The sequence below is a fragment of the Halictus rubicundus genome, chromosome 15, assembly GCF_050948215.1.
Source record: "Halictus rubicundus isolate RS-2024b chromosome 15, iyHalRubi1_principal, whole genome shotgun sequence".
Classification (NCBI taxonomy): Eukaryota; Metazoa; Arthropoda; class Insecta; order Hymenoptera; family Halictidae; genus Halictus; species Halictus rubicundus.
In genome coordinates this window covers 4,235,976-4,256,464 of record NC_135163.1, presented here as the reverse complement: position 1 = coordinate 4,256,464, position 20,489 = coordinate 4,235,976, and the positions used below count along the sequence as shown (strand labels likewise).

Genomic DNA, 20,489 nt, shown 5'->3' with positions numbered 1-20,489 from the left:
TGCGCAAAGATCGCCAATTGTTCGCGAGAGTTTCGTCGCGAGCAGTATTCGTGGATAAATAAGTTTTTTTCGCTTGTTAGAACGCACGGGGACAAAAGTAGAACGATAGAGGGAGAATCGGTTGTGGATTTCTCGGTGGAACACTGTGTTTTCCGAGTGCTGAAGGCCGGCGACCGAGTGATGCACGCATATGTCTAGGCTCGGAGGGACTCAGGTTCTGGCCTCTACAGCACAGGTGAAGAGGACAGCCGCCGATCACGCAGCGCTGGTGAACGTCGGTGCTGCGAAACGCAGCAAGCTGTCCGCCGTTCCGGTCACGGGGATCGACGGGATCGAAAACATGACGGACACAGCCGCGGCCACGACAGACACGCAGAAGAGGGCTAATTTCTCGGCGTTGACCGTCGGGAACCCAAACGGAGTCATTTCACCGAGTTTGGCAAGTGTGAAAACAGGCACTGCCAGAAAACTTGTCATCAAAAACTTCAAAAGTAAGCGACATCACAGGACCACCTAACCTCAAAGTCAGCTGGCGACGAATCGTGACAAGATTCATCCTGTATATAATTTATCGTTGGCACTGTGCCACTCCGAGGATTGCAACATTTTTTATTCCTAATGCGTATTTACGCGTTCAACTGCGGATAAAGACTTTTTGTTTCGGTTCAACAATACAAAACTGACATAACCTAACCCGAAGATCAAATAGAACTGAGAATGGATAAATGTTCTTAAGACGCATTATTTGGTCGTTTTTTATACGGTTTCCAGAACTTTCGTGTTTTCTATGATTGTGTAATTGATTTAAGATGTCTGCTTGCACGGCTTCGTTTCCCTTTTTTTCGTATGACTAATGCAAAAATAAATATGTACGAACTATTTTTGTAATGATCTTTAAATGGATGAATTAACACTTAAATATCAATTTAACTTCGATTCTTATCGTATTTTATATTTGAAACAAAGGACAGAATTATTTTCATTCTTCCTATATTTATTTATAGTTTTATAAATAGCTCTTACATAGGAATTACTTCAAAATATGTTAACATTAATATTGTAAATTTTGTTTAGATAAACCAAAATTACCAGAAAATTATCAAGAACAAACATGGGAGAAGCTGCAAGAGGCTGTAATTGCCATTCAAACTAGCAAAAGTATTCGTTATTCGTTGGAAGAGCTTTACCAAGCTGTTGAAAATATGTGTAATCACAAAATGGCATCTACGTTATATACAAAACTAACAGGGCTAACTGAGGCTCATGTTCAGGCTAATATAGAACAATTCTTGGCAGAATCCATGGACAGGCATATATTTTTGAAAAAGATGAACGAATGTTGGCAGTCACATTGTAGACAAATGATTATGATTAGGAGTATTTTTCTATATCTGGATAGAACATATGTATTACAAAATCCAAGTATTTTGTCCATTTGGTAAGTATTTTTATGCCCAATTGTAAATATTTACTTTATTCATATATAGACTGCGGATGTTTTTGCAAAATCAAAATTGTTCGACTTCAATGTTGGGATCCGAAGATAAACGAAAATGTATTTTCTATTTTAATCATCTTAAAGAGTTGAAAATTACATAATAATGTCCTCAAATTCTCTAGTCTTTCCATACAAAATCTGCAGTCTACTAATATACCATATTGTATAAAGATCTTACTCAATCTAAATATTATTTTAGGGATATGGGATTACATTTATTTAGAGTATATATTGTTCTAAACAATTTGGTTCAGACACGTACGGTAGAAGGATTACTTATGCTTATAGAGAAAGAACGCCAAGGTGACACAGTAGACAGAACACTTCTTAAGTCATTATTACGAATGTTATCAGATCTACAAATTTACCAAGATGCCTTTGCCACTAAGTATAAATCTTTCACGAGCATTATTAATTACTGTTTGTTTTTCAGTTTTCTTATTCAATTTTTGTTTATAGATTCCTGATAGCTACAGAAAGATTATATGCCGCAGAAGGACAAAGACTAATGAATGAACATGATGTCCCAGAGTACTTAGCACATGTAGACAAACGACTTCAAGAGGAAAATGAACGTTTGTTGCATTACCTTGATGCATCTACGAAGTACGTAGTAATCATTTTGATGTTGATTATTAGTAGTAATTCTTGTATATAATATTTGAAATTTAATGTTGTAGGTGGTCGTTAATTCATACTGTAGAAAAACAATTGTTATCTGAGCACATTACCAGCATTTTACAAAAAGGATTAAGTGGTTTGTTGGATGAAAATAGAATTAGTGATTTATCTTTACTTTATAATTTATATAGTCGAGTTAAGAATGGCCTTGTAGAACTGTGTTTGAATTTCAATTCTTATATAAAGGTACGTACCATACTTCTACTCGATAATTGCTTTTAATATACAGTGGATTATTTAAACTAAAATTATCATTTTTTCTAAAATCTTCATAGAAAAAGGGTAAAACCATAGTTATAGATCCAGAAAAAGACAAGACTATGGTTCAAGAGCTTTTGGACTTTAAAGATAAAATGGATAACATAGTTAACACATGTTTTCACAAAAACGAGAAATTTGCAAATAGTTTAAAAGAAGCTTTCGAAGCCTTCATTAATCAACGAGCGAATAAACCGGCTGAATTAATAGGTAATGTTATTGAGCATTTACATGGATATCTTGATTATTCTTCACAGCGACGACTTCATACGTAGCTTTTTTTTTATTGCAGCCAAGTTTGTTGATTGCAAATTACGAGCGGGTAATAAAGAAGCGACTGAGGAAGAACTAGAAAGATTATTAGATAAAATTATGGTACTATTTAGATTTATACATGGAAAAGATGTATTCGAAGCTTTTTATAAGAAAGATTTGGCGAAACGTTTGTTAGTGGGCAAGTCAGCTTCCGTTGACGCTGAAAAGTCCATGCTGTCGAAATTAAAGCAAGAATGCGGAGGTGGTTTCACCAGTAAATTAGAAGGAATGTTTAAAGATATGGAGCTCAGTAAAGATATTAACATTGCTTTTAAACAGGTAAGGGTGATTTACAACAATATTTAGAAATATTTTCTATTTATTAAATTATAAAAATATTCTTCTTGCTTAGTATGCAGGAAATTTACAAAATGAGTTGTCAGCAAGTAATTTGGATTTGACTGTGTCAATACTTACGATGGGTTATTGGCCAACATACCCTGTAATGGAGGTAACATTACCACCAGAAATGGTTCAATATCAAGATGTATTTAACAAATTTTACTTGGGAAAACATAGTGGTAGAAAATTACAATGGCAACCTACTCTAGGTCATTGTGTCCTAAAAGCATGGTTTAATCAGGTATTTTTAATATTTAATAAGTGACATTTGTAATACCTCAATAGTAATTATTTCGAATACTGTACATTGTTTCATTTCAATTTTCTAACAGGGTAACAAAGAGTTTCAAGTATCACTGTTTCAAGCATTGGTACTAATCATGTTTAATGATTCTGATAACTTATCCCTGGAAGATATAAAGGCTGCAACAAATATAGAAGATGGTGAACTTAGAAGAACTTTGCAGTCTTTAGCTTGTGGAAAGGCTAGAGTATTAAAAAAGAATCCAAGAGGAAGAGATGTTGCAGATAATGATAGATTTGTATTCAATGCAGATTTCACGAACAAATTATTCAGGATTAAAATAAATCAAATTCAAATGAAAGAAACGGTACAGAATGTCCCCTTACAAGATAAGGTTTTACATTTTATAGGATTAATTCATATTAACTAATTTATGTTTTCCTTTTTTAGAACGAAGAACAGAAAGCTACGGAAGAACGAGTTTATCAGGATAGACAATATCAAATAGATGCAGCTATTGTTAGAATTATGAAAATGAGGAAAACACTTACACACAACTTATTAATTAGTGAACTGTACAATCAATTGAAGTTCCCTGTGAAGGTACATAGTTAACACTAAACACAGTTCGAATTATGTATCATAAATGGGATGTATTAAGTGAAATTTAATATCAGTAATAACATGCACATATTTTTTCAGCCTGCTGATTTGAAAAAACGAATTGAATCTCTTATAGACAGGGATTATATGGAGCGAGACAAAGATAATGCAAATGAGTACAATTATGTTGCGTAACTTGAACCAAATGCCAAAGTCATTGCAGACTGGGATGACGCCATGTTTTGTAGAAAAAGAAACCAATCGATTAATTTCGGTGTTCGTCTATTGTGAATGTGACATACTGAAAAACGAAGAACTCGTAACTGATTGACTGTCAGCATAACGTTGCAGCGTGTGGTCAGTTGATAAAAAAAATGAAATTAGAGTGGACCTCGTTGTCTTGGGTTTTGTAGTGCGTAATGGACACTGGACAATTATTGAGATATCCCTTTTAAACAGTGCTTTACTGTTGTTATTCTTGTGTTGTTTCTGGATTTCGCTAAAAAGGACCATGTGCAGAAATGTCTTTAATGGTGTAGCATTTAACAAAAACATATGTACATCAACAATTTTTTATGCAAAACAGTTTTTCACAGCATATTAAAGATTTAAGATGATAATATAGTAAGACTATTCTAAGAATAAGAAACCAATGTATTTGACTGAAAGTGAACAAAAAGCGCATTATTTATGGCAAACATAAGATAGTGTATTGTGAACGTTGAACTCAATTCACTGCAGTCATTTTAATCGAGAAAGCACATTATGTTATCCTAATATAATATATTAAAAATATTTAATTCGTCGCAAAATTTAAAAAACAACATTTCCAGAAGAATATAATATATAAAGAATATGTGCATACTGCACAGGATGAATGCTGCAAGATTTAGAGGAATCTCATTGGAAATAATGTGTATTTCTGTATCAAATTTTTGTACATTACCTTATAATACAGAGTTTATAAATAAGATAGATATTGTACAAATGTCATCCATTTTTGTCGAAACAATAGCAAAGCAATACATATAAATTTAACTTTAAAATAATATGAAGCACTTTTTAAATACTGTCTATGTTGTTTAAGACTGCTTATCTATATTAATATTGACATTACGAGATATAGTTTTTATGTATAAATAAATGATACACTTCGTTTTAAATACACGCGCCACTAGTTTATGACGAAACTGAAATAATGTATGCCAATTTTCCTTCGATATTCTGTAATAAAATTATATATAAAAAATTATTGTGGAAGTGTTTCATATTATAGTGTAATGAAAATACTCTGCCATTACCTATAGGATATTTTAGAGTTAAATAAGATTGAACAAAGATAAATAAATGTTACATTTATTTAATAAATTTTTAGATATCTATTGCGCTATTGCAGATTACTCGAAATACCAGTTTATAAAAAGTATAATTATCATATACGTCTCGAAGTAAAGCTGTATAATGTAAATCGGTTTGGGCGGATTATGATTTTGTTTTGTGTGTATTAAAAAATATTGAAATAAATTTAAACCGTTCATATTTTAATCTTATATTGACTAATTTGAATTGTAAGGTTTCTTTCTTAGTATAATTATAATCTTGAACAATTAAAATCTACAAATTTATAAATTGACTCTGTATTACAAGGTTTTTACAAACTATTGTTAAAGAAATGATTCATAATTGATATAAATGCTGAGTATAATTCTATCCTTCGAGGATTATCGATCGATTTTGAAGCAAAAGTAAATTTGAAATTGTCAGAATTATACGCGATTTCTCATAATCATTTTTAGTGTAATCTGAAAACGGAGACAAGAGACTATTGTAAAAACATGTCCAGTGCTTTTTTGTGAATACAAAATATCTAGTTATAAATCATCAAACATTAAAAAAAAATGAAAACTATAAAAAACACATAAGCGAAGAATTGCATAATGTAGAAATTGTAATGTACATGTACTATTAATAGTATTGATAAGATTTAGAAATGGATCACCTATTGGCTTGTTCAGTCGTTTTATGTCAGTATAATTATTAATAGCTTATTAACAGAATTTTATATAAAAACAAAGAAGAATGTTGTTAATGAACCATTAGCTAATTTTAATGGAAGCCCTGACGGAGAGTTTTAATAGGATTAAAAACAACCTAAACACAGTACATGATAACTTCATGCAGGAAATAATTTTAAAGATCATTGTATAATATAAAATAATAATAGTATTGCCATATCGTATTTTGGTACTTCATTTCATTTTTGTAAAGCATAAAACAAAATGCATCTTTTGCTACTTATAAATAGTATAACGAATCGTACGAAAGAAATTGTAACTAAGTTATAGAGTTATTAGTCTTCTCATAAATTACCTTATGCTGCGTTTCCTCTGTATTACACTGAAAAACTTATTTTTGTGTAATCATTCATAGATTTATTAAAATTGTAAATAGGATAAGGTTTCCGTACTTGTAATAAAATATGACAAAAATTTCGAACTTATTTTCTGATCATAACACATAAATTAGAATTATTTAGAATGTTTTTTAAAAATTTATTTTTACAAACATCTACTGTACCTTCACAAAAATTATTTTAGTTTACTTTATTTCTTACACTTTTTACTTGTTCAGTTCTCATATCAATTTCATTGAGTAAAGATTTTGCAAAATTGTTGGCACTAGCTTCCTTATGTAGGAAATCCGACACTAATTTGGACGATGGTTTACCCCCTCCGTGTGCTAAACATTCGTTTCTATATCGATCACCTGCCGTGCGATTAAAAGGATCTGCTTGGAAATAAGTTTGCCATATCCACGAGGCAATAGCTCGCGAAATTAAATAAGCGTAATATTTTGCACCGTATCCAACTAAGTGAGAAAATCTTAAGTGCCATGCCTACAATAATTATCACATGTGATACGAGTCTTTGTATGAATTGAATATAAAATGAAATACATACTGTATTTTCAACATAGGGAAGCCCATAGTATTTTCCTTGTATTTCTTTTAAAATTGTAGTGGATGATTTTTCTAATTTTCCACTATGATAAACTTGATCCAACATGCTGTAACATACTTGATTTTGTAACTCAGAGGCACAGAATATGTTCTTGGAGGCGTGTAACTTCTCTAACAAAGAATTTGGTATTTGTTCTAAAGTTTGGAAATGTCGTGCGAATGTAGACACCACCTTAAACGCATATTTCATTATTAGGTAATCATAAAACCTACAATCCAGTTATTGCTGTGATAATCTATAATAACTTACTCTTGGATCACTTGCAAAATATTCCATCAATATACTTGGAACTTCTGCAAAATCTGTACTACACCTGGTACCAGTTACATGTTGATATTTTGTTCTGCCTAACATGGAGTGTAACGCATGGCCCATTTCATGAAATAAATTTTCTACGGAAGCGGGACTTAATAAGCATGGATTGGACCATCTAGGTGCTGGCAATGATAACATTAATACTGCTATAGGAGTCTGAAAAAAAATATGCGTATACAACTCGAAGTCCTGTTAAATTGATCGTTTACATTAACAAGGGACAATCCCGAAGTGACATTTTCGGATCTTAATGAAATTTTGGGAGAACGCAGTTCTTACTAAGTTATTATAATTTATATATTTCGGTATTTTCTGCAAGACAGTGGCCTTAAGTGCTAATAATTAATCAGATAGAAGATCTCTACGATATTTTGAATAACTATAAGAACTACATCCTCCCAAAGTTTCATTGTAAGAGTATCTCATACTTGATAAGTTCCATCAGATAATTGTCTTCCTCCTCTAATAGTAAAATGGCAATCTTGATTAGGTTTGCCATCTCGCTCAAAAAAATCACAATATATATAACCCAGCACTGAGTTGTTTTCATCGATTACAGTGATCTTTTGTATATTATTTGCCCAAACTTCACCTGACGAGATTGCTGTAGACTCCAGCCGAATACCATATAATGATTGAGTCAAAATGTTTATCCCATCCATACAAGCACCAAGTGAAAAGTATGGAGTGAATTCACTGCTTGACATTTTCAACCAAGACCGTTTTGCTTTTGCCGTGAAATAAGCAGTGTCCCACTGCATTATTTTCTGAACAGAACGTACAGAAATTTAGAGAAATAGTTCGAATAGGACTTTGTAACATTTAGATAAATCTGTGAACACCTGCTTTGTACTGGATTCCGCATCTTTCATTTCTTGCATCTGTTGGAAATCTTGCGCTGCTTTAAACTTCAAATTATCATTCAAAATGTTAAGAAAGTCGTATACTACTTCTGGTGTTTCTACTGTGCTTCCTTTCACAGCTCTAAAAATTGTTTACTCAAGTATAAATAAACTCTAAGGAATAATCTTTCTTTATAAGTATTTTAGATATCTACCTATGAGCATACGATGGAAATCCACATAATCTAGCCAAGTCATGTCTAGAGTTCAATAGTTCTTGCAGAAGATATTCTTGTCCTTTATCTGGATATAAAAATACACGATACGCAGCCTCTCTAATCAAGTTGTTAGAGGAGTCTACATAAAGCCCTTGTACTATTATCTGATTATCTTTCATTGCAAAACTGTGAAACAAGTTGAAACAAGTTTGATCAAGTTCAATACCACTCAAATTCTGTTGTTTAAAATATTTTATTGTACCACTTACTGCTCCCTTGCACCAGGTGGAAGAATATTAGCATCCACTGCTCGTGGATTGCCTGCACCTGCCATGAATTTTTGACCTACCTATATCACGAAAATGCAATCCACTTAAATGTGTTGCTTGAAGATTAAAAGATCTAATTTTTCTAGAAATAGCACATACGAAAATCATTTACATACTTGTAATATATAGTCATTTAATTGTACAACTGTTTCTCTTTCTGCTTCAGGCAAATGTATGCCACACTGTTCAAAATCAAAGAGAAATAGTTTGGCTACATGGTTGTCCAGAATAGATGTATCTTGAACATCTCCGTTATGTACAACTTGTTTCAAAGCATTGTACAGATCACGATGAGTATTTAACCTGATGAAATATTCAAATATTTACAGTGTCTCCCAATGTATTGTATCACTAGAAGAAAGGCTTTAAGTTTCTACCAAGTCAAAATCTATATCTTTTGGTATTACAGCAGTATTTACTTTTCTACTATACCACTAATAAATATACAAGCATCTTCTGCAGCCTTAACATATTGTTCCTCTGGATGTGCAATTCTAATGAACTCTGCTAAATCTGCAACTTTGCAGAGTGTATCAGACATGTCATCAAAAATTTCTACCATCTTACGTTTCCTGTTTGGACTCGTAGCTTCTTCGATTAGCATGTCTGTTTCAGACATAGCTTGATGTTTTAAAATACTGAATCCTTGTGCAGTTTTTAATTCGGGTATCCCAAATAGACCCTGCAAGATGTTTAGAACTCTTGAATAGTCAGCTCAATTAACATTCTCTTTAACGTAAGAAAAGAGAACACTTACAGACTCCTTCTTAGATAACTCAAAACCATATTTATCTTTGGTAATGGAGTTAAATGCTGTTGCAAGTGGAGACCACGTATTAACACCTCTATGTTTAACATGCTTTATAAATTGTTTCTTCCAAAAGTTCATCATTTTGTATATACCATTAAATTGATTTTACTAACAAGAACAACAATATTCATTCTGTAAAAATAGAGTCATTTTACAGTGTTCGAATAGTTGCGCATTTCGTTGAATATTTTACGATTAATAACAATTATAAACTTAAATTAAAAACTGTTCTCTTTTAATCATTTCGCCGATCAGATACTATTTCAAATAATTTCATCTGTACGAATCAATTCCGCTAAAATGATATTTCAAAATTTCAAATTACAAAACACCAGAAACAAAACGATGTTTTAGAAATTTGACAAATTTGTACCATATTTGCATATTTTTATTTACTGTTGGAAAATTGCATTTCGTGGAGACCGAAACACTACATACACGTACCACATGTTTTTTCGTTCACCAAGTATACTGATATCGTTGCTACATACATATATATATATTTCCTTCGTGGCGTCGCGTTTGGCTACCTCCTTAGTGTCACGTATTCTATTCCCTCTTTTTTATTGTATTGAAATCTATCTCGAATCGGCATAATATATATAATATATAGTCACAGAGAGGAAATTTCCTCTCTGGTCATATTATGATAGATTCGTGCAATCGTTTCAAATTTTTTATGTGCAAAGGTTTTCTGCGGCCCGACTTGAGCCCGAATATCGGGCGGCTCGTACATCCCTAGTATTCATCAGTATTTATGTTTTTACCAATTCAGTCAACACTATTGCTTCATTCGCCTCTTATCTCTGACTATTTACGAAGGCAGCATTATGCAATGGTAAATTGTCAACCAATGAGGGCGGGACCAAGCTTTTTTACCGCTCTCTCCAGTGTCGCATCATGTCACCGAAATCGTGCGATGCCATGGAGGGAATGTTGCATTGTAACGAACTCCCATCGTGATTCTATTTCTGACGGTACGATGGCATTACTGTGATTTTAGCCGCAGTCCACTGCTACAGCAATTGTCAACCTTTTGTTGTAATGGATTGAGAGAAGAAAATTGGAAGTGCAAAATGAATAAGACCACCGAGATAATTCTGTTTCTGTAACAAAGACGAAATTCTAATGGACAGGAGCTTCTGTTTGTCTTTCTGCATTTGAAAGTTACCGGACTAGCATGATTCGTCTGTAAAAATCGTTCGTTGTAGGGTTGAAGGGAATCAAAAAATTTCGAGGTTACTCATTAAATGCCAATGGTGAGGATCTGATCTAAAGACAAAATAACTTCGCTCGATTTCGGCGTGATTAAGCGAAGAGAATTCTTGTTATCGTGGAGCTTACGCGCGACAATAAAGTATGGAGTGGAAGGGGTACCGATATCTATACATGGAAATGTCTTATACCGTCACCCACATATTACTTGTCAACATTTCGTATTATGTGCGATGAGCGACGTAATTTAAGTGCGATGCAAAAGTTATTATCTAATTACATTATCCAATCGAATTAAATGAAGAGAAATTCAATTTTTCTATCAAGGATTTGAATGAAAAAAGCAATAAAAACTTTCGAGTACTCCAATATAATTTTGTCCCCTATTGTGTTCTGTACATTTGTGTATGGTGCAACGACAGAGAAGAAAATAATTACTTGTATATCTCTTACAGTCTGACTCTGTGATTAGTGGTAATTTATTCGCTGCTGCTAAACAGCTAGCAGATAGTGAAATCCAGCTCCTAAAAGTTATAGAAAATTCAAAGAAACCAAACAAAAAAAGTAATACAAATACAATGTCGTCTAGGAAAGGTGCCAAAAAGTCTGGGAAAACATCTAATGTAAGTAGAGAAGTTTAAATGTTTATGACTAAAAACTAAATAATATATGATATTATCTGAGTTAATTGTTTCTGCCTTAATTAGGTTTGTCCATCTACAGCTTTGATAGCAGCCAAAAAGCAGGCAGCACAAAGGCAAATGTTACAAGGAAAGAAACTGAATAATATTTTTGTACGCGATATATACCAGAAAGCTATAGATGCTTACTCTTTAAAGAGAAAGGAAACTGGATTGGTATTTGATCGGTCTATGGTAGAGCACAAGTGTCTTTGGGATCCAAAGTACCCAGAATGTCCTGATAGAATGATAAGCATTTTACAAAGATGCGAAGAATTATACTTAATAAATAGATGCAAGCTCATTGCACCACGGGAAGCTACAGAACACGAGATACTTACAAAACATAGTAAAAAAGCTCTTGATATTTTAAAGGCTACCGATGGATCTACAGATGCACATAATTTAGAGTTATTATCATCAAAATATGATGCAATTTATGTACATCCTGTATGTGAATATTTCTAGAATGTAAAATAATTTCTTTTAACACATTCATTTTAATACTAAACTGCTAACATTGTTCTAGTCTACCTACAAGTTATCTCTGTTAGCCGCGGGTTCAACCATAAACTTAGTGGAGAGCATTTGCAAAGGAGAAGTTCAAAATGGAATGGCTATTATTAGGTAACTGAATTTTGACATTCATGTTGAAACAAAAAATTAATTGTTACTTTTTTTAGACCACCTGGTCACCATGCAATGAAGTCAGAATATTGTGGATATTGCTTCTTTAATAATGTTGCAGTTGCCGCTGAAAAAGCTTTAAGTAATAATTGGGCCAGTAAAATTTTAATTGTTGATTGGGATGTGCACCATGGTCAAGCAACTCAGCAAATGTTTTATAATGACCCACGGTCTGGTATTACTTTTATAAGTAGTTTAGGTTGCTTTTTGAGTGATCCCTTTTTTCACATATAAATTTCTTTACAGAGTTGTTTACTTCTCCATTCATCGTTATGAGAACGGTGAATTCTGGCCAAACCTCAGAGAATCTGATTTTCACTTTGTTGGAGATGATTTAGGTCAAGGATATAATTTTAATGTACCACTTAATAAAGTTGGTATGACTAATGCTGATTACTTGGCCATATTTCAGCAAGTCTTATTACCAATGGCTTATGAAGTAAGTAGCATTTTATAGTGACACACTTTGTTTTGAATAGGTACTAGACTTATTTCACTAAACAAGGGCAGGGCCCGAGGTGTTAATGTTCTTTTGTAAATTTAATCATTGTAGTTTCAACCAGATCTCGTAATAGTGTCAGCTGGTTATGATGCAGCCTTGGGCTGTCCAGAGGTAAATGGATACAAATTATTAATTTTTTTTTCTATCCTAGTTTAATCCAGATTTTGTCATTGTTTCGGCTGGGTTTGATTCAGCATTTGGAGATGAAAAGGTTAACCATTCTGTTTTACTCTTATGTATTTTCTGTTCTGATTTTTATTTATACGTTCTCGATAAATTGCACACATTTAATGTTTAAATTTATTTCTTATTCTATTAAGGGCGAGATGTTGGTGACTCCTGCATTTTATGCTCATTTAGTGTCATCCCTAATGAGTTTGGCTTCTGGAAAAGTTGCTGTTGTATTAGAGGTACAGAAGGAATTTTAAATATTGTATGTTTAATGGTTTAAATATTGCGTCTAACGCATTGTTCTTTTATAGGGCGGTTATTATTTAAAGTCACTAGCTGAAAGTGCAGCATTGACTTTGCGTACTTTATTAGGTGATCCATGCCCTTTGATAGAAAACCTTGAACTTCCTTCGTTGAGGTAAAAATTTTATATTTATTTATATTTACAATAAGAATCAATAAATTGATTTTTATGTATTTCTTATTATTTCAGTATACGTAATTCCATTTTAAATACAATTTATGCACATAAACCATATTGGAAATGTTATCAATATCAAGATACATTCAGTATTAATAATACAACAAATAATAAGGAACAAAGTATTAGTCAGCATTTACCTGTAGTTACATTTAAGTAAGAAGTTTAAAGATTTTTAATAGTAATTTTATTATTATATGCAATTACATGCAACATTTCTATTATAGAGGAACTGAAGAAAGACCAGATATATATGAAACTTCTGACTGTTATCCAGTTCATAGTAAAGAAGTTCTTGAGATGCTCGATTCGAAATTGAATGCTCTTATACAACGTAAGCATCTATTAGTTAGCATCTATTATTAATATTGTTAATTGTGATTCATAATCAGTCTCATAAAACTATAGTCTATTTTTCGAAAAAAAAAAAACTGAAATCATAATAATTGAGAATTCCACTTCTATGATGCAAGTTTGAAGTAATATGTAGGGGTGTGGTGAACAGTTATAACTGTAACAAATAATAATTGTTCTTTTTTAGTTACCAATTTATCTAAAGCTCCAAACAAAGTGTGTATTGTTTACGATGAAAGAATGTTGAAGCATTGTGATATAAGCGATGACACCCACCCGGAAAAACCAAATCGTATTAGCGGTATTTACAAGCGGTTTCAAGAATACAACATTCTTGATCGATGCTATGTGCAACAGGTACGTTAAAACATTTAAAAGACTATATTCACTAATATAATTTTATTTGAGATAATATTACCAATGATTTTTGAAAAGGGACGAAGTGCAACGATGGAAGAATTATTATTAGCTCATTCGAAAGATCATATCGACAGGATAAAGGGAACTGCGAGCACAAAAGCTAAAGAATTAAAGAAACTAGCGTCGTCTTTCAATTCAATCTATTTTCATCCTGAAACTTGGACAAGTGCCAGTGTATCTACTGGATCGTTGTTGCAAGTTGTTGGTAGCGTGTTAAATGGGGAGAGTCAGTCTGGTGTTGCTATTATAAGGCCACCGGGACATCATGCAGAAGATGACATGCCATGTGGTTTCTGCATTTTTAATAATATTGCTGTAGCAGCTAAATATGCCATAGAATGTCATCAATTAAAAAAGTACTTATCATTTCATTTATATGCTTTCAATATATCCTTGACAGAAAGTAAATGTTAAATTATAATTTTTAGAGTACTAATAGTGGATTGGGATGTGCACCACGGCAACGGAACTCAATCTATTTTTGAGGAAGATCCAAGAGTCCTCTACATATCTGTTCATAGATATGACAACGGTAGTTTCTTCCCAAATTCAAAAAATGCTAATTACACCAGCGTCGGCTGTGGAGCAGGAGAGGGTTTTAATGTCAATATACCTTGGAACAAGGTTAGTGTCTATACATTTCTGTATGACAATCTAATTAAAATTTAGAGTGGAATTAGTGTATGTATATTAGAAGTGTGCGCGAACTCTGAAAATGTTGGGTCTAGACGGGTCGAGAACCTATCCCGACCATCGGGTATTATTGGGAGTTGAAAAGAAGTCATCTGCGACGGCGCAGGAACAACGGGGGTCACTCGCTCGGCACGCCTCACAGTGTTCGGTTGCTTATGAGAGGCGGTGGAAAATTAATAACTTCTAAATTAATCCGTTTTCGACCTAAGATCTTCAATACAGTGACTTCTTTTCAGCTTCCAATAATACGCGACATTTTCGGGTTCTGGCACACCTCTAATGTTTATATATGTATTTGTATCAATATCATATAGAAAGGAATGGGAGACGCTGAATACATAGCAGCATTTCAACAAGTGGTAATGCCAATCGCGTATCAGTTTAATCCAGAACTAGTTTTAGTTTCTGCGGGTTTTGATGCTTGCATCGGTGATCCTCTTGGAGGTATACAAAATGATTTATAAACATCGACTTAAATCATGTTTACTATTATTATAAAAAAATAGATTGATTTATACATTTTCTTCTTCCAGGGTGTCTTGTAAGTCCAGAGATGTACGGCCATTTGGTACACTGGCTATCATCGTTAGCCAACGGCCGCGTAATTCTTAGTCTCGAAGGAGGGTACAATATCAATTCAATTTCGCATGCAATGGCTCTCTGTACTAAGACGTTGCTCGGGGATCCTTTACCGATGCTAGAAACTGGTCTAATTCCATGTTCTAGCGCCCTTAATTCCATAAACAATGTTTTAAAAACACAGAAACAATATTGGTCGAATCTAATATTTAATGTTTCTCTGCCGAGAGAAAACGTGCTACCAAAAGCTAAATTGAAGCAACAAATGAAAGCTGCAGACGAGCCATGTAAACAGTCTGAATCAAAGATAGCGCTTGAGGAAATAGAAAGTGAAAAGTTGGCGCTGAAACTTTCGATTGATAAGAATTCTGTAACGGACGAGGAGATAGTCAAATTACAGAACGAGGTTGAAAACATCAAAATACAAAATTCGTCTCACGACGACATACTAAAAGTTATTGAAAATACACATAATAAGTCAATGAACATGCAGACTTTTAATATGTGTGAAGATAAAGGTAATACCGAATTAGAAATATATAAATGCAGAAGAAGTAAACGATTCATACATTTTTTTTAGTTCTTGAATGTGAAAGGAAGTGCGTAAATAATCCTGAAAAGGGATCGTTTTCTGACAAAAGTATTGATAGATCTGATCCAGGTAGCAGTAGTGAACATAATGAAGGAGCTGTTGGTCAAGCTGGTGGAGCTACAAATTTATGCGATTACTTATCTCAGAATATGAAAGTAAGTAGTGTAATTTCTTGTTCAAGGTAATTATTATAAACATTAAGTCGGCATATTGAAAAATATAAACGCATTTATGTTTTCTTAATTTGACAGGTGTTAATTGCTGGTGACATGTTCGCTATAGTGCCCTTAAAGGATTGTCCACACTTGGACAGTGTCAGGGATGTACCAGCTTCAGGAATAGATATACATTCGCCTTGTACAGAATGTGGTAGCACTGTTGAAAATTGGATTTGTTTGCAATGTTACACTGTACATTGTGCACGTATTGTTAATCAGCATGGTCTTTTACATGGTGAGGAGTTGGACCATCCATTGGCTTTAAGTTTTAGCGATTTGTCAGTGTGGTGTTACAAGTGCGAAGCATACATAGATAATCCGGTAAGTTATGATTTCAACGTTCGTTAAGTCAACAAATTTAGAATGTTACAATGAATAATATAATTCATAATTCTCAAATTATTTCTTAGCGATTATTTGCTGCCCGCAACGCTGTACATCAAAGTAAATTTGATGAGGATTTACCGTGGACATATAATGAAAATTGAAGTGCAATGTAGCTTTTGGTAAATTGGTTACCAGTACTATATATGATTTTTCTAACATTTATAAATATTACAAAATAGAAATATTCACAGTTTCTCTATTTGTTATTTACTTATTTTACATTTGAACTGGTTGACTTGTCTTACCGAGTTTCAATTATAGTATAATTTGTGTTTAGGAATTCATCCAGGCGAGCAATAATAAGATTGGTTTATAAAATCATTAATGTAAGAATAGTTCTGTTCTCTACGAGTAAATAACAAATAGTAAATGTGTAAACTTTAATTTTGAGATAATCAAACTACTTGTAATTTAATTATTAAGTTTACCTAAGATTACTATTTGCTAACAGCGTATTTTACTAAAGTAAAATAGAAAATTGCGATAACTTTATATTCTATTTTTCTATGCAGGATAATGATCATCATTAGGCCAATAATAATCAAATTGTAGATTGAATGACAGTAAATAATTTTAATTTTACGCAGTCGTATACGGTCTTTGATAATTTATAAATATATTTGTACATAGACTAGTTTTTTCCATTAGAAATTTTTATTTTTTACAGACTTTAAATTGGTGATCTCAAAAAGCTCATAATTTATAAGAATATTTATTAAGGATAGAAATATTATACTACCTTCTCCATTTTATGTTCTGTTGTTGTAATTAATATACTAATTCTATATAAAATTAATTTTATTTTATATAAATGAATAACCAAATTAAAAATATATACTTTTTTGTTTATTATGGGTTACATATTCTATTCGTACTAAAATTAATTGCAATTGCTGAAATGCATTAAATATATTATTCATAATTTCACTAAATGTCTCGGTTGAAATTGTGTTTATATTTGTTAAATGTATAAAAACATTAGAAATTCTTGAGAGTGGTAATTTCTCGACTGTAACATGTGGTTGAAATTTTTTTACAATATGATAATTGAATAGGTTAGTGTTATTTTGAATAGAAATAAATTCTTCCATGTCAGTGGCAGGAAGAGCATAATATAATCTATAAGGTATCCTGTTTGCAACATATTTCTGTTCACAATCACGGATCTTTAAGGCAATGATATTATAAACATCATTTATAGACTTTGATCCTTCTTCGTAAAGATGAAAATCTTTGACTAATTTGTACTTATGATTTCCACTACTTACATAAGTTCTCTTAGTATTTCTCAAATGTAAAAGTGCAGTTGGTAAAGAATAAGTATGCGATGTAAATAGATGTATATGAGTCAGCTCTGGTTTGGCTTTTAATTCATTAGCTAAATGAGACATCAGTGGTAGAACACCACCTTGGTGAGCAAACCCATAAAAGAATGCTAATACAATATTACCCATAAACCAACACAGTTGCAATTTCGCGAGTTTCTTTTTTGTTTCCAAGTTACTGTTCTCTGCATCGTTTTTAGTAACTTTTGCAATAGTATCAACGCCTGAAGTTTGATTCAGGTCTGGTGCATACAAGAAAACCAGAGGTAGCACTGTTGGTATTATAAATCGAGGTTCTTGATGCGGGAAAATAGACAGCATTACAATAGGTACAATAAAAGATGCAGTCATCAAACCGACAACACTTTGTATGCGTGGTAAATCCAACCAGCGAGCTTTCAAGCCACTGTAAGTAATTTTAGTTAATAAATTTACATATCAACAATTCAAAGTAACATAGGTAGTATTGATAAATTATTCATTCACCTGTGTAACATTTTCCCAAATGTAAAGAGACCAATAACTCCAAGAACATTGAACAAAAGAGGAACATTTACTACGAAATGCACATAATATGGATGCAATCCATGATTTTGTAGGTTTTTGCTGTTTGCGTTGTACTTGAAGAAATTGAGTGGTGTAACTACAAAATTGCTCATACTAATACTAAGTCTACCTATCTCTGCCATAGTTAGGTAACCAAAATAAAAGCTGTCGACTAGAATAAAGAAGATAGCCACAGGTACTCCACATGCTACAAAACTGAATATTCGAATGTGAAAATCTCCAAAACCTATGCTCCTTGATCCTAGACCTCTTTGCAACCAGAAAAATATAGGGGCAAAGGCAAATGCAATGAATGTTGGTCTATTAAATATACCGACTACTGTAATTGTTGCAATTTTAAAGCAATGATTCAAAGAATGTGGGGGTAATGAAGCTTTAAGCTTGTAATATTTTACTCTCTCCACTCCAGTTTGTGCTTTGTTATATTTCTCTGAAAGATAGTCGCTTTGAACAACTACCTGAAATAATAAATATATTTTACATTATGTTTTTTTCTTGTAACTGTGAAGAAGGCATGTAGCTGTGTTTTAATTTTCGGTTAATAGGGTACAATAATTAGATTCATTCTAACAATTATAAATTAGAATATCTAATGGTTTATCTATACCTGTAAAAGTAGATATGTAACTATATTTGATTACATATTTAAAGCAGAATATTTGTACCTTTTCTGAATATACCATACAGTATGATGCATAGTACAGTAACAAAGCTGTCAATACCAACTCAACAGTATTCGATAATGTCCGAGTCGCGTAAACAAGCATAACATAAGAACTGGCATAAGCGACCAGTCTTATTTTATAATTTTGTCCATACATGTAGCATATTTTATATAGACAATAGTCTGATATAAAGGATAAGCCACACATCAATAGACGTGGAAGTAATAGAAGAAAGTATGGCGTCTTTAATGACATGCCAAAGTAGAAAAGTGTATATTGAGAAACTCTTGTTAAGATCGAGTATGGTATGCCAACAGTAATTTGCGGTATTAAAGCAGTTCTTATGGGAAATGTGGAATTGAATTCCCATGGTTTCTGAACATCAATATCAAAATAATCCCCTGAAAGATTTAAATAGTTCTACATCATACATCAGCTTCATTATAACGATAATGAAATTTTATGAGACTGATGTATCATAACAATGGAGTAATTTCAATTTCCGCTCATAAAATGTACTTCAAAGAATATGATACAGATAATAATCATTTTTATCGAAAGTTAATAATATAACTCACCAGATACAACTTCGATGGATTGAAAATATTCGTCAGGATGGATGTATCCCGTTTGTGGAATTAATGTCAAAATAATTCGTAAAATAGCCAGGAACCAGTATGGGCCGATCTTCCTTCTTATTGGAACAGCAGGCTTATATTCGTCTATCGACCTGCGATATTCATTTTTCGAGCTCATTTTCACGCGCGAGTAATCTGAATAAACAATCAAGCTTTCTACCCTTCGATCTTTTGTCAAATCTGTTTAAGTTAAGTTATTAAAACTAACAGAGGAATGTTTGTATATAATTTGATGTTTTTTCAGTTTTAACCGAACAGTGTATTCAACCATATTGTGGTTGTCTCATTGTAATATTTCATCTCACGTAAAGTATAATACAGACTAAATGTAAATACTCTTACGGCACGTTGGATCGCGATGAGCACTGTTATTTTCAGGTGTGTCAACTCAACGTCAACGTGTAGAAAAACTCATAACATGTAGGTATCTACTTTTGGTGGCATCTATAACAAATTCTATAAACTACAGCACAGACGAGGTACATGAGGTACAGGAGTAGACCAATCACCCAATGTATTTTTTTGTTTCACGCCCGCGGGGCTCTAGAGCCACCTTACCATTTTTGTGTCACATCCTACCGTATCGGTCGGAACTAATATTGTGGAACTGACATTGTGGAACTGACATTGTGGAACTGACATTGTGGAACTGACATTGTGGAACTAATATTGTGGAACTAATATTGTGGAAGTAATATTGTGGAACTAATATTACAGACGAGATATCTTATGCTGTTTCGTGTCGCACGAAATGAAATACCGTGAGAATGTTCATGGTTCAAAAGTTATTCTGTACCTTGAATCCTATTACCTACCTTTTCTAAGAAATTAGGTGGCAA

General features: G+C 32.8%; 3 protein-coding genes across 6 annotated transcripts; 2 read left to right on the top strand and 1 right to left on the bottom strand.

Moving 5' to 3' along the window:
- Positions 1-67: 67 nt before the first annotated feature.
- On the top strand, positions 68-5,193 carry Cul4 (cullin 4). The gene is made up of 11 exons (XM_076801130.1): positions 68-491; positions 1,075-1,438; positions 1,698-1,886; positions 1,958-2,104; positions 2,179-2,365; positions 2,455-2,647; positions 2,730-3,031; positions 3,105-3,335; positions 3,427-3,705; positions 3,789-3,941; positions 4,041-5,193. The coding sequence occupies exons 1-11, from the start codon at positions 191-193 to the stop codon at positions 4,134-4,136; spliced, it is 2,442 nt and encodes an 813-aa protein (XP_076657245.1). The 5' UTR covers positions 68-190; the 3' UTR covers positions 4,137-5,193.
- LOC143361596 (mitochondrial intermediate peptidase) lies at positions 4,528-20,109 on the bottom strand. Of its 3 annotated transcripts, none has more exons than XM_076801131.1 (11): positions 19,591-19,701; positions 9,423-9,608; positions 9,085-9,347; positions 8,782-8,968; positions 8,606-8,685; positions 8,334-8,522; positions 8,119-8,260; positions 7,705-8,043; positions 7,211-7,432; positions 6,902-7,132; positions 4,528-6,837 (listed from the first exon to the last, which is right to left on the bottom strand). In XM_076801131.1, the coding sequence occupies exons 2-11, from the start codon at positions 9,555-9,557 to the stop codon at positions 6,535-6,537; spliced, it is 2,091 nt and encodes a 696-aa protein (XP_076657246.1). In that variant the 5' UTR covers positions 9,558-9,608; positions 19,591-19,701; the 3' UTR covers positions 4,528-6,534. The 3 variants fall into 3 exon arrangements, with proteins under 3 accessions (XP_076657246.1, XP_076657247.1, XP_076657249.1); XM_076801132.1 differs by lacking the exon at positions 19,591-19,701 and adding an exon at positions 13,985-14,072; XM_076801134.1 differs by lacking the exons at positions 4,528-6,837; positions 6,902-7,132; positions 7,211-7,432; ... (5 more) ...; positions 9,085-9,347; positions 9,423-9,608 and adding exons at positions 16,796-18,186; positions 18,267-18,805; positions 19,013-19,413 and having other exon boundaries at positions 19,591-20,109.
- Hdac6 (histone deacetylase 6) lies at positions 10,230-16,650 on the top strand. Of its 2 annotated transcripts, none has more exons than XM_076801129.1 (19): positions 10,230-10,735; positions 11,147-11,314; positions 11,399-11,821; positions 11,901-11,998; positions 12,055-12,228; positions 12,305-12,497; positions 12,712-12,771; positions 12,881-12,970; positions 13,043-13,149; positions 13,225-13,368; positions 13,440-13,546; positions 13,754-13,923; positions 14,002-14,342; positions 14,415-14,610; positions 14,994-15,123; positions 15,213-15,776; positions 15,839-16,005; positions 16,102-16,389; positions 16,479-16,650. In XM_076801129.1, the coding sequence occupies exons 1-19, from the start codon at positions 10,727-10,729 to the stop codon at positions 16,554-16,556; spliced, it is 3,507 nt and encodes a 1,168-aa protein (XP_076657244.1). In that variant the 5' UTR covers positions 10,230-10,726; the 3' UTR covers positions 16,557-16,650. The 2 variants fall into 2 exon arrangements, with proteins under 2 accessions (XP_076657244.1, XP_076657243.1); XM_076801128.1 differs by lacking the exon at positions 12,712-12,771 and adding an exon at positions 12,612-12,671 and having other exon boundaries at positions 10,231-10,735.
- Positions 20,110-20,489: the final 380 nt, after the last annotated feature.